We start from the raw sequence: 22,207 nt of genomic DNA on the forward strand, positions 1-22,207 counted from the left end.
TTGGGGTTGATACAGACCTAACACGACCACGAGTTGTTATATTATGTGTATGATGTATGTGGTATTTTGGGGAAGCTCACTAAGCATTGTGCTTACATATATGTTTTTGGTTTCAGGGACCTCTGGTACAAAAGGTAAGGGCTCGACGTGATGGCACATGATTCTCCCCTCACGATTTCCGCATTTTATGACATCTCTTACTCTGATATTTTATGATAGCTTGTATTTTTGGATGATTTTGAGACATCTGATCTATGGATTGGTGAAAGTAAAAATGAAATTTTTAGTTATAAATTTTGGGTCATTATAATTTGGTATCAGAGCCTTAGTTTGAGGGATCCAGGCACACTCCAGGTGTGTCAGAACTCAAACTGAGGATATGATAATCTTTTCAAAAGAAAATTTAATTTTTAAATAGATTTCACAAAGTAAAAGGGGGTATTATGTGTGCAATCAGCCGAGCTCGAGTAAGTAAATCCCAAATACCCATACTTATGTGTTATAATTAGCATATTTGATATCTGAAGTATACGATTAGGATCATATAGCCCTAGAATGATTGATTTAGCTTCATTTCCTGTTCCTTGTTTGGTTGTTGAATTATGGTAGAATCATCATTTGATAGTCTATGTGGTCCTACTTTGTGTATAACTTGCATGCATAATGTAACCGAAAATGTTGATTGAGATTTTTGTATGGTAAGGGCGGTCAGATTGAAAATTCCTAGTAGAGCTTAGGTAATGCCATAGTAGATTTGTATGATGTATAACATAGGATTGATATATATATATATATATATATATATATATATATATATATATATATAGTGTGGTGACTTAGAGGAATCATTACGGCTCTTAAGGAGGGTACATATAGGTGTGGAAGGTAGGATCGGTCTCGTACTTCTGGAAGCACAAGGTTTTCACTTGAGACAAGGACGGACCTGTGGATTCTAAGGAGACATGTATACTGAGAGTTCCATTGAGTTTTACGATGGTCATTTATATGTTTGTATTTCAGTTTGATTATGGTGGTGATCACTCGAGGATGAGGTTTTGGCTCTTGTTCTGGTTCTGGTTCTAGCTCAGGCACATAAACAATTAATAAGAGGTTGCGTTAGTTTACTGCGGCCGAGGTCACTTGCGGTATCGTGGATGCTGCTCCTATGACGTTTGGTACCATCAAGGAGGAGATTATGGTGTGTATGGATAATCGACTCAGGAAATTCCGAGTCGGAATTGTTGCAGGTCAGTTAGGAGCGCGAACTCCCTCTTTATGGGAGTTCATGGCTTATGCAGCTTCAGAGTTCTTCGGGGCCAAGCACCCCATTGCTAGCTGACGTTGGGTCGCTGACATGGAGAATGCTCATCGGGCGAGTTTTTGCCTAAAATGGGGAAAAGGTAGGGTTTGCATCCTGGGGCCTTGTCCCCTGCATCGGACTGAAGTCCGGACTAACTGGGGCCTTGCCCCCTGCATCGGACCGAAGTCCGAAAACTAACTGGGACCTTGTCCCCTGCATCGGACCGAAGTCCGGAAACTAACTGAACATAGCATAACATAAACATATCAACTAGCATGAACACACATATACTGCATACTGCATTGGGCCAAAGCCCGGAACACATAACACATAAATCATGTCTGAGCCACGAAGGCATCAAACATACTAACTATTGCATCGGACCGAAGTCCGGAAACTACTGCTAGCTAAACGGGCCGACATTATGGCCTTAGACCTGTTCCTACTGGAAGGAAACTCACCTCGAAATGCTGATTGCTGAAAACTCGAGTGAAAGATCCCCGACTGCTGTCCCGGCTGCTCTCCGGCTATCATGACAAGTCAAACACTAAATCAAAAAGGGGAATCTTTTTATGGGTAAAATGACTATTTTACCCCTACTATGGTGTGGGTCATAACCAAGGCCCAAAACCTTTAAATTCTTCTAAGTCCATCAATGGCCCATTAAAGGCCCACTAATGGCCCAATTTTTTGAATTGGGCCTATCTCCTCATATGGGCCCCACCATAACCTTGGCCCATAATCTAACTTATGGAGGTCCAATAACAATATAGGCTTTCCAAGCTCACTATTGGCCCAATTTGCTATATTGGGCCCAAAACCCTTTATTGGACCTTACTCAAGCCTAATGCTAAATCCTTGGTCCTGAGCAACCGAATTCTGATGGCCCAATAAGACCCAAGGACCCTAAGTCTCAACTCAGCCCACACCGAGGCCCAAAATGCAATAAGCCCAACTGACTGCGTTATGCGGGGCATAATCTAATGTACGCTTAGCGTACTGGCCTGCTAGAGAGTACGCGGCGCGTACCTGCAATTACGCTCGGCGTACTCATTCTGTTAAGACACTTTCCATTAAGCGCTTAATACTCCGACTCAAGAGCCATAAACTTAGATCTAGGTCTTATTCCATGCCCTAATCTATAAAGTTGCTTACTTTATGGATTCCATGACTTACATAAGTCCCAACTCCAAAACCCATGTTCTAATTCCATGAAAGAAGGTCTTAACTCATGCATGAACTCATTAGGGCTTTCAAGATATCAACCTTTTGTTCTAGGGAGTCATTTAGCACCAAGGGTGGCAACCCTTGACCTGCAAATCGGATTCAAGCTATAAAGCTTTCACCTTTGGACCAAAAACTACCATAACTACCCATACTAGATCTAAGCATCCATAGACAAAGTTATGAGCTTTTTACCTTCCAGGTGTTCCAGAGGATGGTGTTGTCTCAGATCTATAAGCCCTGGCCTCCAAGGTTCTTCCTTGCTAATGTTCCTCTTCTTTTTTCCAAGCTAAGACCACCAAGATAAGCCTTCCAAGATCAAGATCTCACAATATGAAGGTAGGGACGTTCTAGGGTTCCTTCTGAGGTTGGGGAGGCTGATATGGGGGCTAGGGTTGGAGCTATAATGTCCTTTATATAGTGCTTGTCCAAGAATTACGGTTTTTAAGCTGTTAGCGTACGCTGGGCGTAACTCCCGTACGCCGGGCGTACGCCTATAGGACCCGCGATCTTTTTCCCCTATACGCTGGGCGTACACCAGCCTTACATTGGGCGTACTCAGCTAAACACGCGTGCACTAAAAACTCAAGCATGGCCTTCCATGCAAACTTTTCGCTATAAGGGCCATTCATTCCAAATCTTCAAGTGTCATAACTCCTTCATTCTAGATCCGTTTCTGACGAACTTTATATCCACAGAAAGGTGACGAGAAACCCTACGTTTCTAACAACACAACCCGGCCCGAAAACTTCTCGAAAAATAACTCCAAATTTAATAAAGGACTAAAACGCCCCTGGCCTTGGCCTCTGAAATTCCATAAACGAATATTTTAGAACAGGGCGTTACAATTGACCTATTTTCACTACAACCAAATAGACCATAAAGGCCAATTATCCGAGGTTATAAGGAGGGCAGTGGCGTCGCCTGCACCAACTACCTTCAGGATTACTGATGGCCACCAGGGCAAGGTGGAGACACCTGTGGTGAAGAGCAGGACACTCCAGCTGATTACCAATGAGGCTCGAGCAGCACCATATGTGTAACGCCTGGGTTTCAGGGCTAAGCATTTTTGTCAATGTAATAGTCTAGGTCAACTATTGTAACTCTTTTTGAAGTAATAAAAATGAAATATTTGAGTATTATGTGAATTATGTGTGTTTATGTGTTTATTATTTAATTATAAATGTATAATTAATAAAGAATAAAAATAAGCATCAAAATTAAAGTGTGAGATAAGCCTTATATCTCTACATAAAGTTGTAGAATATGTCTCAAGGTTTCCGTACATATAAAGAACGCCGAAATCCGAGTTATAACGAAGAAGTTATGACCCGTCGAAGTTTCGCGACAGAACCGACACGATACCGGGAAGCGTAAATAGTGAATTTACGATAGAGCGAGATTTAGCCTTAGCAATCTAAACGAAAGTCATAGAATATGTTAAACTAAGAACATCGATAAAAAGAACGCCCAAATCTGACTTCGTATGAAGAAGTTATGATTTTTCGAAGTTTCGGATTAGCAGTGTACAACCCGAAATTCGAATATTAGATCGAGCGGTTTTTAGCCGACGCGACCTAAACGATAATCAAAGATCTCGTTAAAAGTAGCATAACGAGAAAAATATGGGCGAAAACGGATGTCGGATGAAGAAGTTATGAGGATTTAACGGACCAATCCTGTCCCGGTCTGTTAATAATATAAAAATTTAAAATCGAGCCAAAATTAGCCGACGGAGTCTAAACGAAAGTTGTAGAGTACGTTCCCACCTTCGCGTGGATATGAAGAACGTCAAAAACGGAGGTCGTAGGCGAAAGTTACGAATTTTTGAAGTTGTAACTCGAAATTGCGAAGTCTGTTGCGAGATTGATGACGTGGCGCGTTGTGGGTCGTCCATCGCTGATCAGATCTCGCTTCGGATCATGCCACGAAGCCTCGCTATTACGCCCCACGTAACTTCGGTGCGATCGTTCCGAGATGAGTGCGAGACAACTGGACCGGTGCTGGCATTCTTATCCGAGACTACGCTCAGCGTAGCTGCTGGACGCCCAGCGTACCACCGAGGCTTCGCGCCTATAAAAGGGGTCTGAAGGCAGCCGGTTTTTCACACCAAAAATCAACTCTTTCTCTCACTACTTTCTCTCTCTAAGTATCCCAAACCCCCCCCTAATCCCCAGATAAATCCCCTAGCACCCTAAGGAAGCCCCGAGGCTCCCGGAGTCCCGAGAAAAAGGAGTCTTTCGGTTTCGAAACACTGCTCCAATTAAGTTCCGGTTTTCGATAAAATTCGCTGTAAGTGTGCTACGCTTACGCAATTTTTTATATAGCTTTCAAATAATTATAGGAATGTTATTAGGTCCTTAAAATAATTATTTGGGCTATTATTATGAGTTATATTGAGTGTTATTAACGCTTATATAATAATAATAGTCAGACAATTAATTTGTCGCGGTTATCGTTAGACTAAACCCTAGTGGTATCGATACTAGGTTTTATCGAAGGAATATCGTTTTGAGAGTATCGAAGCGCTGTCCGAGTGCTGAGTCACCACCTTTCAGGTGAGTGCATAGTTACTTTCAGCTTACACATAGATATGAAGTATTTTATATAAATTACGTGCTATGTGTGCATATTATCTGAATACTTGCTATCTATGCTGGATGAACGTTTTATACATGTTTTCAATGATTTAAACTGTATATGTATTTTAAATCTACAAAATGTGTTGGGTAAAACATGGGTAGATGTAATAGTTGCTGTGTGACAAAATAAAATAATGAGAGGCCTCGTTATAGATGTTATTGATGATCCAGTCATCTAGCGGAGTATAGATGACGACCACGGACGTACTGCTCAGCTCAAAACCTGCTCGAGCTAGAGAACTAGTTTCTAACCCTGAAAAAGGGGAGCATGTCAATCGATGAATACACGAACAACTTCACAGAAAAGATGGAATTTGCCTTGCGTCTTGTTCCGGATGAGCTGACAAAAATTGATAAGTACGCAAAGGGATTACCATGGGAGTACGCGGTGCCAGTGCGTCAGGCACCTACTTTGGAGGCAGCTATCTGGGCTGCCAAGTCTGTGGAGGATATGATTAAGGAAGAGCTGCCAGCAAAGTCGAGGTTGGCGAGAAGAGGAAATTTGAAGGGTCTGCTAAACCTAACAAAAAGAAGAGCAAGTTCGGTTCAAAGAAGTTCGGAGGAGGAAATGAATTTAAATGGTGCTAGAAGTGCAAGAAGAAGCACTCGGGAAAATGTGGTGAGGAAGTAACCTGCTACAAGTGTGGGAAAACGGGGCACTATGCCAATGAGTGCACCACCAACAAGAAGGTGTGCTATGAGTGTCGTGAAGAAGGGCATATTGCCAAGGATTGCCCAAAGAAGAAAGATGCGGGAAGACCCAACATACCACCGAAGCCGAAGGCAAGAGCCTTCCAGATGACGCTCGAGGCTGCGAAGGAGGCAACAGACGTCGCTTCAGGTACCTTTCTTGTAAATGGTTTGCCTGCCAATATACTATTTGATTCCAGAGCTAACTATTCCTTTGTATCGCATAGATTTGGTGGGAAATTAGCATTGCTTGTAGAAAAACTTGATAATGCCCTGATTGTAGAAGTTGCCAGTGGCAAATTCGTACCTGTTAGTAATCGTATTAGGAAAATCGTCATCGACCTAAACGGAAACGAATTCCACGAAGAGCTATTACCCATAGAGTTAAATGGTTTCGACATCGTTTTGGGTATGGATTGGCTTAGCGCCAACGATGCTGAGATTCAATGCCGAAAGAAGATAGTAAGGGTAAACCCACCTGGAAAGGAATCATTTATGGTGTATGGGGACAAACGCAGAGTGAATTCTGGAATCATCTCCCTGATGAAAGCCAGGAAATGTTTGTCCAAAGGATGTGCATCGTACTTGGCATTCGTAATCGATGTTAAGAAGGAGAAGAAAGAGGTGCAGAATATACCGGTTGTGTGCGATTATCCGGAAGTCTTTCTCGAAGATCTTCCCGGATTACCACCTAATAGACAAGTGGAGTTTCGTATAGACTTGTTACCAGGAACGACACCGATAGCAAAAGCACCATACCGATTAGCACCAACGGAGATGAAGGAGCTTATGACGCAACTTCAGGAGCTGTTGGACAACGGTTTAATTCGACCTAGTTCATCACCCTGGGGAGCTCCGGTGTTATTCGTGAAGAAGAAGGACGGAAGCATGAGAATGTGTATAGACTACCGAGAGCTGAACAAGGCAACGGTGAAGAACAAGTATCCATTGTCGAGGATTGACGACCAATTCAATCAGATGCAAGGTTCGAACTACTTCTCAAAGATTGATCTTAGGTCGGGATATCATCAGCTGAAAGTGAGAGATCAGGATATCGAGAAGACTGCATTCAGAACGAGATATGGACACTACGAGTTCTTGATTATGTCGTTTGGACTAACCAATGCTCCAACAGCATTCATGGATTTGATGAATAGGGTTTGTAAACCATTCCTCGATAAATCTGTGATAGTGTTCATCGACGAAATTCTCATCTACTCTAAAAGTTAGGAGGATCATGGCAAGCATCTACGAGAAGTGTTGGAAGTATTAAAGAAGGAGAAGCTTTACGCTAAGTTCTCCAAATGTGACTTTTGGATACGAGAGGTCCAGTTCTTGGGTCACGTGGTTAACCAGGAAGGGATAATGGTTGACCAAGCAAAGATCGAGGCTTTAATGAAGTGGGAACGTCCAAAGAGTCCCACGGAGATCCGAAGCTTTCTAGGATTAGCCGGATATTATCGATGATTTATCCAAGGCTTTTCTTCGATAGCTGCTCCATTAACAACGTTGACCCACAAAGGAGCTACGTATATGTGGAATGAGAAGCACGATGAGGCATTCGAGAAGCTAAAGAAGAAGTTATGTGAAGCACCGATACTTTCTCTACCCGATGGAGTTGAAGACTTTGCGGTTTATAGTGATGCATCTGGAGTCGGGTTGGGTTGTGTGCTGACCCAAAGAGAAAAGGTGATAGCATACGCATCTCGACAATTGAAAGAGCACGAAAAGAACTACCCCACTCATGATCTGGAGTTGGCAGCGGTAGTTTTCGCTCTAAAGATACGGAGGCATTACCTCTACGGCATGAAGTGCAAGCTCTTCACTGATCATAAGAGTCTCTAGTATCTCTTTAATCAGAAGGAGTTGAACATGAGGCAACGACGTTGGCTAGAACTACTCAAGGACTACGACTGCGAGATACTTTACCACCCAGGTAAAGCAAATATTGTTGCTGATGCTCTCAGTTGGAAAGTCAATCTTGAAAGGAAAAGGCCAAGAGTGTTGAGAATTGAAGTCGTCTCGACGATTGTGGAAAGTATCACAAAGGCTCAGGAAGAAGCTTTAGGGAAGAATGACCGAAAGGAAGAACGTTTGGGCAAAACGTTAGTATTCGGAACAAACAGTCGAGAACTGAAGGTATTCCAAGATCGGATTTGGGTACCTAAGACGGGAGGAATAAGAGATCTTCTAATGGAGGAAGCACACAATACCATGTACTCGATTCATCCCGGTAGCACCAAAATGTATAGGGACCTAAAACCCTACTACTGGTGGCCGACGATGAAGCTCGATGTTGCGAAGTACGTGGCCGAGTGTGTAACATGTGCAAGGGTTAAGGCGCAACATCAGAAACCGTATGGGAGTTTAGAACCTTTACCTGTACCCATGGGTAAATGGGAAGAAATCACCATGGATTTTGTGACTAAACTGCCCAGGACGAAGAACGGACACGACATGATTTGGGTAGTCGTGGATCGTTTCACCAAGAGTGCACACTTCATAGCAGCCAACGAGAAGTGGTCTATGGATAAGCTCGCAAATGCTTACGTGAAGGAAATTGTAAGACTTCACGGTGTCCCTCTTATGATTGTATCAAATCGTGATAGTCGTTTCACGTCAAGGTTTTGGAGGAGTTTACAAGAGGAATTAGGTACGAAATTATGTTTGAGTACGGCTTACCATCCGCAAACTGATGGTCAAAGTGAAAGAACGATTCAGACATTGGAAGATATGCTGAGAGCATGTACCCTTGAATTCCAAGGGAATTGGGATGAGCACTTACCTCTGGTAGAATTTTCCTACAACAATAGTTTTCACTCGAGCATCAAGATGGCACCTTACCAAGCCTTGTATGGACAGAAGTGTCGTACGCCGTCTTGTTGGCTTGAAGCCATAGAAAAGTTGTTTATGGGCCCCGAGATAGTCCACGAGACTGCTGAAAAGTTGAAGGTGATTAGGGGAAAGAATGTTAGCAGCTCAGGATCGTCAGAAAAGCTATGCTGACAAGAAAAGACGACCGATGACCTTCGAAGTTGGGGATTCCGTTTTGCTAAAAGTCTCACCGTGGAAGGGACTTATAAGATTCGGGAAACGAGGGAAGTTGAGTCCAAGGTTTATTGGGTCGTTTAAAGTTCTTCAGAAGATTGGGAACCAAGCTTACAAGCTGGAGTTGCCCGAAGAACTCAATGGTATTCATAACACCTTCCATGTGTGTTATTTGAGGAAATTCACGGAAGATGTTCCCGACATAATTCCAATCTCAGAGTTAAAGATGGATGAGAATAAAAGCCTGATCGAAGAGCCTGAGGCAATTGTTGACCGTACGACTAAGAAGTTACGACGCAAGATGGTCGACTTAGTGCTAGTCCGATGGAAACATTCGAATGGGCCGAATCTCACTTGGGAAACAGAGGATGACATGATGAGTCGTTATCCACATCTGTTTGCTGATGCATGATTCCGGGACGGAATCATCCTAAGGGGGAGAGAATTGTAACGCCCGGGTTTCAGGGCTAAGCATTTTTGTCAATGTAATAGTCTAGGTCAACTATTGTAACTCTTTTTGAAGTAATAAAGATGAAATATTTGAGTATTATGTGAATTATGTGTGTTTATGTGTTTATTATTTAATTATAAATGTATAATTAATAAAGAATAAAAATAAGCGTCAAAATTAAAGTGTGAGATAAGCCCAATATCTCTAAATAAAGTTGTAGAATATATCTCAAGGTTTCCGTACATATAAGGAACGCCGAAATCCGAGTTATAACGAAGAAGTTATGATCCAGTCATCTAGCGGAGTATAAATGACGACCACGGACTATTCTAGACAGTCCAGTGGAACACTAGCAGGCTCGCAACCTGTTGGTGTTTATTCGAACTGTGTGTTTATTTGAACTGTGTGCTCACCAGATGTACTCCATCCCCCACATGGTTGCCTTAAGGACATTTATTGCTGAGGAATCCCCTTAGCAGTAGTGTCCATCCCGATGATAGTCCTTAGACTAGGTCCCTTGTGTTAGATGTTTTAGGGACGTAAAGTGAGGATAACGGGAACGGGTAATCGGGTTTGTTTGGTTTAATAAAGCTAATAACTTATTTATTGCGGGTTGAAAACCCTATGTGCTCACCAGGCTCCCAAGCCTGACCCACTCAGTTTTATGTATTACAGGTAGTGGTGCTTGAGCATAGATATGATGTTTGGACGAGTGATTACGAATATAGGCATGTAGATATGAAATAATGTAGTAAGGCTTATATTGTACTGTTTATGCTTTTGATATGTACGAACATGACATCCCAAGTCTTTTAATGAAATACATTTCTATGGAAATGCTTTTGATAAATCTTTATCATATTTTGTTTTGGGACAAATTCCGCACACTTTATTTAAAATGTTACTCTGATTTTTAAACAAAGCATAAACAAACCGGTCTTTTTTTGGCCGTGATTTTGGGGATGTCACAATATGTGGTTAAAGGTATGTAATCTTATTATATCTTTATTGATTTCCTTATTTGTACTTTTATTATATTTGATCTTGTATAGGGACTTTCTTAGTCAATGTTATGACTGCTCATATTCTATTTGATTCGGGTGCTACCCACTCTTTTATATCTCTTGTGCTCAACATGAAGTTTAGTGATGCTCTTGGGATTTTGGATTATCCGTTGGAGGTCCAGATTGTTGATTATCGTTTTGTGATTACTTCGAGGGTTCATCGTAGGTGCATCCTGAACCTGTTCAGCGAGAAGTACTCTATTGATTTGGTGTCGATTCCTCTACGAGGGTCGAAGGTTATTATCGAGATGGACTGGTTGGGTCCCAATGGGGACATGATTGATTTTGAGTGCCAGCTAGTGAGAGTTCGAACCCCAAGTAGGGGAGAAATGGTTATTCCTAGTGAGGGAACTTCGCATGGGCCAACCCTCTATTCATCTGTGAGAGCCATGATGTATCAACAACAGGGTTGTTCTGGGTTTCTGACTTATGTGGCAGATACTCGGGTTGAGGGCTCAACGACGTTGAGTGAGGTGCCCATTGTTTGGGGTTTTCCCAATGTGTTTCCTGAGTATTTTCCAGGAGTGCCTCCCGATAGGTAGGTCGAGTTTCGAATTAATCTGGTACCTGGTGAAGCTCCAATATCCAAGGCACCGTATCGTTTGGCACCACTAGAGATGCATGACTATTCTACGCATCTTTAGGAGCTAATAGACAATGGATTCATTTGGCCAAGCAGCTCACCTTGGGGAGCACCGATCTTGTTCATGAAAAAAAAAGGACAGTTCACACAGGATGTGCATTGACTACCAGTAGTTAAATAAGCTGACAGTGAAGAACCCTTACCCACTTCTGAGGATCGACGGCTTATTCGATCAGCTTCAGGGTGCATCTTGGTTTTCCAAGATTTATTTGCAATCTACCTACCATAATATGAGGGTCAAATACGAGGATGTGCAGAAGACGACCTTCAAAACTCATTACGGTCATTACGAGTATGTGGTGATGCCATTTGGTCTCACCAACGCGCCAATAACGTTCATGGGTTTCATGAACCGGGTATGTAGGCCAATGTTGGATCGGTCAACAGTCATGTTTATTGATGATATTTTGGTCTATTCCAAGACCAAGGAGCAGCATGATGATCATTTATGGGTGGTGTTGGAGACTCTGAGGAGGGATAGACTTTATGCCAAGTTCTCTAAATGCGTGTTTTGGTTGCACGAGGTGCAATTCTTGGGGTACATCGTCAACCAAAAGGGTATATTAGTTGATCCAACCAATATCAAGGCTGTGATACGATGGGAGGTTCTGAGAAGCCCATATGATATACAGAGCTTCCTAGGTCTTGCGGGATATTATCGGAGATTTATCCAGGATTTATCCAAGATTGTTGTGCCATTGACCCGCTTGACAAAGGAGAATGTTACCTTTCAGTGATGCATCGATCAACATTTGGCTTATGAGACACTGAGGCAGCGATTGTCCGAGGCCCCAATTATCATGCTTCCCGAGGGTATGGATGATTTTATGTTTTATTGTGATGCCTCTATATAAGTTTTGGGAGTCGTTCTTATGCAAAGAGGACATGTGATTGCTTATGCCTCGAGGCAGTTGAAGCCTTATGAGGCAAATTACCTTACATGTGATTTGGAGTTGGGGGTTGTGGTGTTTGCCCTCAAGATCCGGAGGCACTATCTGTATGGTGTTAGGTGTACGATCTACACTGATGTAAAACTCGGTTTTGAATTGCTTCATTATTCGGGGCCATGAACCGATCATCAGTTATCTTAAGGCTTCGGGCCTTGGGGGAAGAGAGAGTTAGCCCTTTTTAGACGTGGGTATTATAGATTAAGTGATCCGAGTGTTTGATTATGTTTCAGAGCCCAAGGTTATAATTGTAATTTGATAGTTTGGGCCTTTATGAATTTTGAGTTTTTGTTCGAGAAGTCTTAAGGCAGGTGTGAGTTGTTAGAAGTAAGTGTAGGGATTCTCGTCACCTTTCCGTTGATATAAAGTTTGATGCATTTGGACTTAAATCAATGGAGTTATGGCGAAATGAAGTTTAAGTGTTTTGGAGCTTGGTCAACTATGCGGGGCGTACTCACTAAGTGCTTTAGGCGTAATGGCTGTCAGGTCGCTGGTGGTTCTTGAGTACGCCGAGCATACTCCCTTTAGCTATAAACCCTCATTTTTAGGGTTTTACCCCTATTTAAGCATCTTTTACATGGTGTAACCCTAATGTGCACACTATATTAGTACCCCTTTGGCTCAAGAAATCGGCACTAGTGATACATATATGAGGGCTAGCCGATTTGAGCATGAGTGTCTTCTTCTCATGGTTATTCCAAGTGTTGATGATGTTGTGTGAACCATTTGAGGTGTCACACTTGGGGCACTAGGCTCTCGAGCTTCATGGAGTCAAGCTACATCAACAAGGTATGTATTCTATCTATTTTATTACCCCAAGTATCAAAGATTGTATGTTAGTTAGGGCAATACCTTTGAATATTCATATTTGCATGTATAATAGAGAAAACATAGATCCAAGGTATTTAGGGTTGCATGTACATCATATGAGTGTTAGAATGCTCAAAACCCAACAAATATGTCATGAATACCTCCAACCTTAGGAACCTATAGTCGCCCCCGAAAGGTCTTTAGTCTTTTACTTTCTTCCACAAGCTGATCTTGTTGTTTAATCATTATCTCATCCTTTACATTCACATCTTTTAGTCCTTCTGTTTGAGAACTTCTTACATTCTTAATTATGTTAAGAACCACCACCAAACCCACACATTTTAGATGATAAGGTGTTCTTGGTTCCTTACGACTCAAGGCATCAGCCACCACATTTGCCTTACCCGGATGGTAGTTGATTTCATAATCAAACTCATCTAGTAACTCCATCCAGCATCATTGTCTCATATTCAGTTCTTTCTGATTATGAATATGTTGTAAAATTTTTGAAGTCAGTGTATAACGTACACTTCGTTCCATATAGATAATTGATGGGTTTTGGTCCTAAGAACATCCTATGTGCTCATACAAACCCTAATGCTTGGATCTAGGTTTCTCTATTGTACATGCAAGTTATCCAAGACTATAAACCCTAATTCTAGCATTCAAGTAATCATATTAACATGAGAATAGGTTTAAGATATTACCTTGATTGTTATGTAGCAATAACAATCCCAATTCCTCCTTGTATTGACTTTAGAAAGCTTAGAGTCACAAATGTCACTCCTCTAATGGTTCACAAACACCATAAGCAAGAGGATGAAGAGGAGAGAGGATGGAGGCTGCCCAAAAACGTGTGAAACCCTAGAACAAAGCTTAGCCACGTTTTTGGTCCTTAAGGGGTCTATATATGGTGAGGCTATTAGGGTTATCTAACAAGGAAACCCTAATTTGGATGCTTAAGCCCTAAGCAACCCATGGACTCATTTAATTAAGGCCTTGGACGATTTCCTTATGGGCTTCCCCATAGAATTCATCCACTCCTTAATACAAGGCAATCCATGGCCCAAATTACAATTATCTTATAATTACAATTCCAGTCCCTTAAGTTTAATTAATCTCTTTTAGTCACAAAACTAATTACTAATTAATCCATGACTAATATTAATTAAACAATATGATTTCTCCTTTAATATATTATTCCCATAATATATTAATAAATCATATTTAATCATTTCTCTCCATAATTCATCCTATCAAGTTGCTTTGGTGAATGCAACCCAAAAGGACCATGCACCATCGGGTCAAGTACATACCAAAATAGTTATGGACTTAGACACTAATCCAACAGTCTCCCACTTGGATAAGTCTAATAACTATTATGCGTACGACTTCTGATCCTGATCTGCAATCGTAGCTTTCCAAAGCCGCTGTCAACTCTGATACTATCAGATACGCGTGTCCTTTAGATAAGGGATCATATATTCTTCCATTCTAGATATCGTAAGACATGATTTCTAATCATTCTCTTTGTACTATTTCTCGATTCCGATTTATGACGACTGATTAATTAAACAAATCAAATTAGCCCTAGCCCGGCCGAGCATTTACGTTTGTCATCACTAAATCATCGAGGGGCCCAAAGATATCGCTTTTATCCTACTTTGGATAAAAGGAACGGATAAACTTTGATACAATGCTTGCTTGCACTCACTCACCGAATCACACACAACAATATGTTTTGTGACACCAAGTTACTAGTGCGTTTACATATTATCAATGTGCAACCGATTCGCAAGATACAACTCACACATCTCGGTTTCAAGAATATAAGATGTTATCGTCTCACCAATCACTCGTGATACAATCCATGGAGTGATCCAAGTGAGTGTGGGTTTAATCCAATGCTCAAATCATATTCATAAGCACTCATGAATGTTGCAGCAAAGATTTGCTCATGTCTAATGCTCTTTAGACAATCCACACACCAATTCACGATAGTCTTCATTCATACCTACTTCCAACATATGAACGACCGTGGCCCGTTCGAATAATTTAACTGTTCTTAACCAATTAAATTATTCAGGAAGTCAAAACATGCAAATGTGAAACACAAGAATAATACTAATCCCATATGGCCTCAAACCTTTGAGTATAAATAAAACACCTTTTATTTATCACCATATCGATTACTCATTATTTGTCGTTTCGGGTAATCAACTTTTTACTTGAATTATTACACTTGTCCCATGCTCTTAGCATGCACACAATGTTTACCTATGGTTCTTACTTTGTGAAATAGACCAAATTGAGCACATTTCCAATCATTCTCATTTCACAACCCCAAATCCTTTTTTCATAAGTGAAAGAATATCAAATTCTTGCTACTTATAGAATATGCTAGATTCTAACATTTTATGCAATGATCCTTTCGTAATGTCACTGCACCAAAGTCACAAAGACTATTGCCAATGATATTACAAAGTCTTCTATCGGAGATTGTTACAAGACAATTCCTTAGATATGATGTCTCTCACTCAAAGTACATTCCTTTGAACATCCTTTTGCATAAAGGTTTCTAATCTAGTCATAGATTTTTCAATATTCAATTTCTAATATGGATACATTTCCATATTTTCCATATGACAACTTATTCTTAATAGAATCTTATCTATAATAATGTCGATATGGTCCATCCAATATGGAAACATTTCCATATTTTCCATATGACAACTCATTCTTAATAGAATCTTTTCTATTCACAATAATGTCGATATGGTCCATTCAATACCATGCTTCCAACTACTCACAAGCAACCAATCCTCGTCGAACTTTGGATTGTCCTTTGATAGTTGTTTAATTATTTTAGTCAAAACCGATTCTAGTCCCTTTTCCCTCTAAATGCGCTAGACATTTGAAAAATTTTAGAATGGTCAAATATTAAAGCATTTGCAATCGATCCTATACCTGAAGCGTATGAGACACGATGCATAATGTTTTATTTGCTATGTTCTCAAAAATCGAATTGTGAAGAGGAATGCCGTAATTATAATCGAAATTTTAAGAACACACTATTTACCTTTGACTAAATTTATTAACATTTCTCAACCTAAGCCTTTAGATTTGAAATGAAGCATAATATTCTCTCCCTTAATTATAGCAAAAAACTATTCCATCTTTACAACTTTGCAAAGAATGACTCTTGTTTTCTATAATTAATATTGCCAACTTGCAATACTTTCCTTAATAATCATACAATCATAACATTTATGCTCCCACTATCATGATGATTATCATAAACATAACACTTATGCTCCCACTAGCTTTGACATGTATTCAGAAACAGCTTAACATTCAGAAAACAATGCTTATTGAATTTCTTAAGTTCATGTTTCTAATACTTAGTGTTTTGATAATCTTTTATCAAGGCTTCTTGAACTTATACACCTTTGCCTTAGATAATTCATATGTGTGTCTAAACAATTGCCAAACCTCACAATTCAAATTATGGAAAGGGATATCGTAACCATAATCGAATTCGAGAATGCAATTTTACAATCACTATCTTCTTAAAATCTTTCTTAGTGAAAGCATTTCCTCACAATCATTTTCATGAAGGAGGAAATCTTATGACACTTAGATTTAAACGGTGTATGTGTTCCTGTCCATGTGAATTTGTCAAAACCAAAGTTTACGACAAATTCAAACTCATATGGACTGAACTTCCTTAATCTTGATTTCTTGCCTTATGGTAGCACAGCTGCCCACCATGTCTTCCAAGTAGTTAAGCAGCTCACCTTTTCTTATCAATGTACTTTTCATTGATCAAGGTCCTTGCCTTTTATGCATTCAAATGAGAACTCATAGAATTCACATGCATAATTAACTTAATTGGAATGGCACAGAAACAAAATAATGTCAACACGATAGGTTGTAAACCTCAACTCGTGTGCTAGTGATGATTAATAAGGTCTATTTTGATTTTTTCTTGAAACCTTTCAAGACCATTAAGTCTCCCTCTGACTCCTTGACATATAAGATTCTCTTGTCAATAAACATTTCTTGACAACCAAATATTCGAGAGTTAGTGTAGTTTTTATCAAAATACTTCATAAATTGGTCCTAGTTGGTCTTTGTCTTATCCAAGACATCACAACTTTTCCACATTTGATGAATGTTATAAACCTTCTTAATACTTATCACTCAATGTCGCAATCTTAACTCTAAGACTTGTTTTGGAACGAAGTATGATTGACCTCTTGATTTAACCATTTCTTCAATTCTTGATTCCTCTTCTTAGACATACAATTGTACTAAGATTCTCTTAGAGGATCAATTGAGATATGGTTCTTAATCATTAAGACCTATCATAAAGCATAAAAGGTACTCTCCCTTCTTCTTAGAATGGAGAAACTTTTATCTTTCTGCCTACTTGATTCTTCTTATTCGTTCTGCTATTGATTTAAACTTTTTCAATCAATTCAGAATTACACTTAATCTTGTAAGTATAATCATATTTACTAAACCACATGATGAATATTTTGTTATTCTTATGGTGGACTTGATCAACACACAACTTTGTGTATTCGATCTCCTAGTCCTTCACTTGACACTTTGTAAATGAATTAGTCTAATTTCCAAATATGAAATTTCTCATTCATCGTGCAACCAAGTTGCATGATTCCAATTGAAACTTGGGCGATGAGAAACTTTCCTTATTTGGTAAATTCTTCGACATTTCCACAAATAACATAATAAGAACCAAATCCATTATTGCTAATAATAGAAATATTCAAACATTAATTTTTCATATACGCCATTGCAAGGATAAATAAAATCAAAATTTATTTTATTGCGAAAAATTTGTCCTTACAATGCAATTCATTGAAAAACTATGCTAATACATCTTTCTTAGCAATCTAATTCTAACTCTAAGTAGTAGCTCAAGAATCTAATCTTCGAGAAATTCGATCGAAATCCATTCCTTCACGGTTAGATTCTGCTCACTTCTTCCCTTAAGCTTCCTTTCTTTTCTTCGATCCTACAAAACATCAATTGTAATCTTATCACATTATGTATTAAGAATCTAGAATAGAAGCTTAAAAGAGTTAGTTAATGGATTTTACCTATATTAGAGCCATACGTTTCGACTCTCCCATCTCTTAGATCTCTTAGGTAAATGGGGCAGCTTCGTCTCCAATGCCCTTTCTCTTGGCAATAAAAGCAAATTGAATCTTTTGAAACATGACATGGAACTACTTCAGACATTGCCTTTCTCTTATGATCAAACTTTTCGATCATAGCATGTCTTTCGTTGCCATTGTCTATATCCATAGAGGTCTTGAAGTCAGATTCACCAATCAACTTTGCTTTTCTATTGCGCCAAACCATTTCTGATTCAGCAGCAATAAGCATATAGGTGAGATCTATAAGGGTCACATCGCGGTTCATCATATAGTATTCTCTTACAAACTCACTATATGAGTTAGGAAGTGACTGAAGAACCCAATCAACAGCCATTTCCTCACAGACAACGGATCCCAACATTCTTAACCTATCAATGTGTGACTTCATCCCTAGGACGTGTGCACACACCGACTTTCCTTCTTTTGTTTACTTGCCAAAAGGGCTTGAGTGATCTTGAACTTTTCAAGCCTTTGAACATGTGGGTTAGGGAGAATAATTGGAGGAGGTGGAGGAAGTGAAGCATGATTTCTTGTTCCTCGATCGAATCGTGGAATATCATCTTCATGTGGAAAGCTTGTTCCACGGGATTTGGGAAAACCATAGTTGTCGAACTTTGACATCTACAAAACGGGAGAAAACGAATTCAAGTTAGTTGATTGATTGAGTCCTTAGTAAATCACCCAAATGAGATACTAAGGCTAGGACCCAACACAATATTCTACAACTCGGGAGAGGGATGCCGTAACCCAAATTGCAGAACATTTGAAGGTAAGTGAATGACGATTCACTAATTTCCACCATGAAAACGAAAAAGAAATTGAAGTTTTAAATCTATGAAAACTCCTAGATCCTTTGAGATTCATTGAACATTTCAATGGCATGTTTAAATCTCGATATGCCCCTCTTGTTTGTGACTGGGATGCCGAGGATCACAAAGCGGGTGTGAATAACCATGCAAACTTACATGGTGCCCTCACATGTTACAGTCACCTATTCGATGTGCCAGTAAACCACACACGCTCCATCGAACTATGACAAACATTGAGTCACCCTTTGCTACCTTTGCTTAGAACCATTTAGTGTGCCGGGAAACCACACACGTTCCACTAACGTCTTCGCAAGGGCACAAAGTGTAATTTCATGGAATTGCATCAATTTACTTTAGCCTAAGTAACTAAGATCGGGAATTTGTAAAACATTTAGTTACTTTAGTAATTCATTATACTTATAATGGAAGGTTTCGTCCTATCCTACCCGTTCGGCTAACGACCCTCCACTAGTCAAGAGTGCGGTGGGTAAGAGTGGATACCCGTTCAATCGCCATTTTATAGGCAATTTCCTTAAACACCCCTTATAGACCAGCTTCGTGAATAAGGCCTACTAACGGTAAGACTGACTTTTACTCATACATATATATAATGTTAGACTTTTAATGTTATATATATAGTGTAGGGTGTATTTTACACTTTTAAAATATTAGGTGGTCAAATTTAACAATTATACTTTTAATTCAATTAAATTTTAAACCAAAAACTTTATGCATTTATTAAACCTCTTTTAATTATACACCTTAAATAATTAATAAAACCATAAGGGTGTGATTTGAACTTTTTCAAAACAATACTAGGGTTTTAGAATTTAACATTCGTAATTAAACTTTTAATCAACTTTTTAAATTCCAAAACTTGAGGGCAAGTTTTGAAACATTTCAAAACATTAGGGTTTAGAATTTAAATATACATCAAAATTAAGCAATTAATCAAAATTTAAATTCCAAAACTTGAGGGCAAGTTTTGAAACATTTTTCAAAACATTAGGGTTTCAACTATTTAAATTTCAAAACAACAAAACTTTTGAGGTCAAATTTAAACTATAAAACCTAAAAGGGAAAATATGAAACATTTCATAACATAAGGATCAAATAACAAATAATCTAAATTAACAATTAATCACATAATTATCCATATTTGATTTATTTAATGATTTCTTGCAAAATAATTTACCAATTTAATCAAAATAATCAATCAATTATCACATAGGAAACAAATATTTTATTAATTGATAAATATCTTCAATTAGATCAAGAATATAGTCATATATATCATAAAATCGAATTTATATTGATCTAATATGATAAAGGCAAGTATCTCAAAGATAAACAGCAAGAAATCCCGAAAATAGCTCCATCTGACGCTCGAACTCGTCGAGTACCACACTGTACTCGCCGAGTTGAGGCCTACTCGCCGAGTACACTGTGGTACTCGCCGAGTTGATCAGGAAGATGGCTCAAAAATCGATTTTGCAACTTGAATAAACACATAATGCATCAATACAATAGAAACCAATCAAGGCTCTGATACCACTGATGGGTTTTGGTCCTAAGAACATCCTATGTGCTCATACAAACCCTAATTCTTGGATCTAGGTTTCTCTATTGTACATGCAAGTTATCCAAGACTATAAACCCTAATTCTAGCATTCAAGTAATCATATTAACATGAGAATAGGTTTAAGATATTACCTTGATTGTTATGTAGCAATAACAATCCCAATTCCTCCTTGTATTGACTTTAGAAAGCTTAGAGTCACAAATGTCACTCCTCTAACGGTTCACAAACACCATAAGCAAGAGGATGAAGAGGAGAGAGGATAGAGGCTGCCCAAAAACGTGTGAAACCCTAGAACAAAGCTTAGCCACGTTTTTTGGTCCTTAAGGGGTCTATATATAGTGAGGCTATTAGGGTTATCTAACAAGGAAACCCTAATTTGGATGCTTAAGCCCTAAGCAACCCATGAACTCATTTAATTAAGGCCTTGGACGATTTCCTTATGGGCTTCCCCATAGAATTCGTTCACTCCTTAATACAAGGCAATCCATGGCCCAAATTACAATTATCTTATAATTACAATTCCAGTCCCTTAAGTTTAATTAATATCTTTTAGTCACAAAACTAATTACTAATTAATCCATGACTAATATTAATTAAACAATATGATTTCTCCTTTAATATATTATTCCCATAATATATTAATAAATCATATTTAATCCTTTCTCTCCATGATTCATCCTATCAAGTTGCTTTGGTGAAGGCAACCCAAAAGGACCATGCACCATCGGGTCAAGTACATACCAAAATAGTTATGGACTTAGACACTAATCCAACAATAATGACGCCATAACTTCATAGCAAAGACCACAACTGCTTGTTCCAAATCATGCAAAATATAGTTTGCCTCAACACTCTTCAACTGTCGGGAAGCATAAGCAGTTACCTTCCCTCGTTGCATCAACACGCATACCCATAATGAAGGTCCGATGGAATGCTTTTAAACAATATATTGTAATTAATACTTTTGAATCTTGATATGGGTTACCTATGTAGATGTTTGTAGTGGATTTGTTGGATTTGGAAAGTAGTTCTTCTACCTTAAACAATTTTATATACAAAGTGAGAAACCCTTATACCTTAAACTATTTATAAACATTTTTACAAATATGCAACCTCTTTAAAATTGTTAAGTATTAATATTCTGAATTGAAAACAATAATAACAAATGTGAAATGGCCATATACAAAGTAAAAATATACAAGCAGACATTCACGATTTCAATGCTAAAAACATCACCATCTCCTCCACCTCCACCCTTAAACAATGTCGTTAATATTATTTTTTTCATTTAAATGCATTTATATGTATTAGTAACAATATTAATAATAACAAGTTCAAAAAATAATATTCTTATTTATATTTTTAATAATAATAATAATAATAATAATAATAATAATAATAATAATAATAATAACTAGACAAAATTGCAAAAATGGTCCCTGTGGTAAACAATTTTTTGGGGTTTTAGTCCAAACCACAACTTTTTTGGGATTGGTGGTCCTTTTGAGCTAGTTTCATTGCGTTTTTGGTCCATCTAAATAGTGAAATGACTGTAATACCCTTAGGTTATTTATTTCTCATTTCTTTCAATTTTTTTAAAATCTAAATACTTATTTATTTATTGAACTAATTAAAAAAATAAAAGTCTCTCTCTCTCTCTCTCTCTCTCTCTCTCTCCCTCTCTCTTTCTGGGTCGTTTACCCATTTCTTTCTTTCGTTCCCGATTTCAACGAACAAGAAGGGGCTGCTACCTCCGGTAATCCGGAGATTGCCATCGTACCACCTGCTAGCCTCCATTCGACCACCAAACT

At 38.8% G+C, this 22,207-nt stretch overlaps 1 protein-coding gene across 1 annotated transcript; it reads left to right on the top strand.

Annotated features, from left to right (window-relative positions):
• The first annotated feature begins 10,317 nt into the window (after positions 1-10,317).
• Positions 10,318-10,961, top strand: LOC145059656 (uncharacterized). Its single transcript, XM_079007469.1, has 2 exons — positions 10,318-10,339; positions 10,408-10,961. Exons 1-2 carry the CDS (start codon positions 10,318-10,320, stop codon positions 10,959-10,961), a joined length of 576 nt encoding a protein of 191 aa, XP_078863595.1.
• Positions 10,962-22,207: the final 11,246 nt, after the last annotated feature.

This window comes from Lactuca serriola, chromosome 6, assembly GCF_051521515.1.
Source record: "Lactuca serriola cultivar US96UC23 chromosome 6, Lser_US96UC23_V15, whole genome shotgun sequence".
Taxonomy (NCBI): domain Eukaryota; kingdom Viridiplantae; phylum Streptophyta; class Magnoliopsida; order Asterales; family Asteraceae; genus Lactuca; species Lactuca serriola.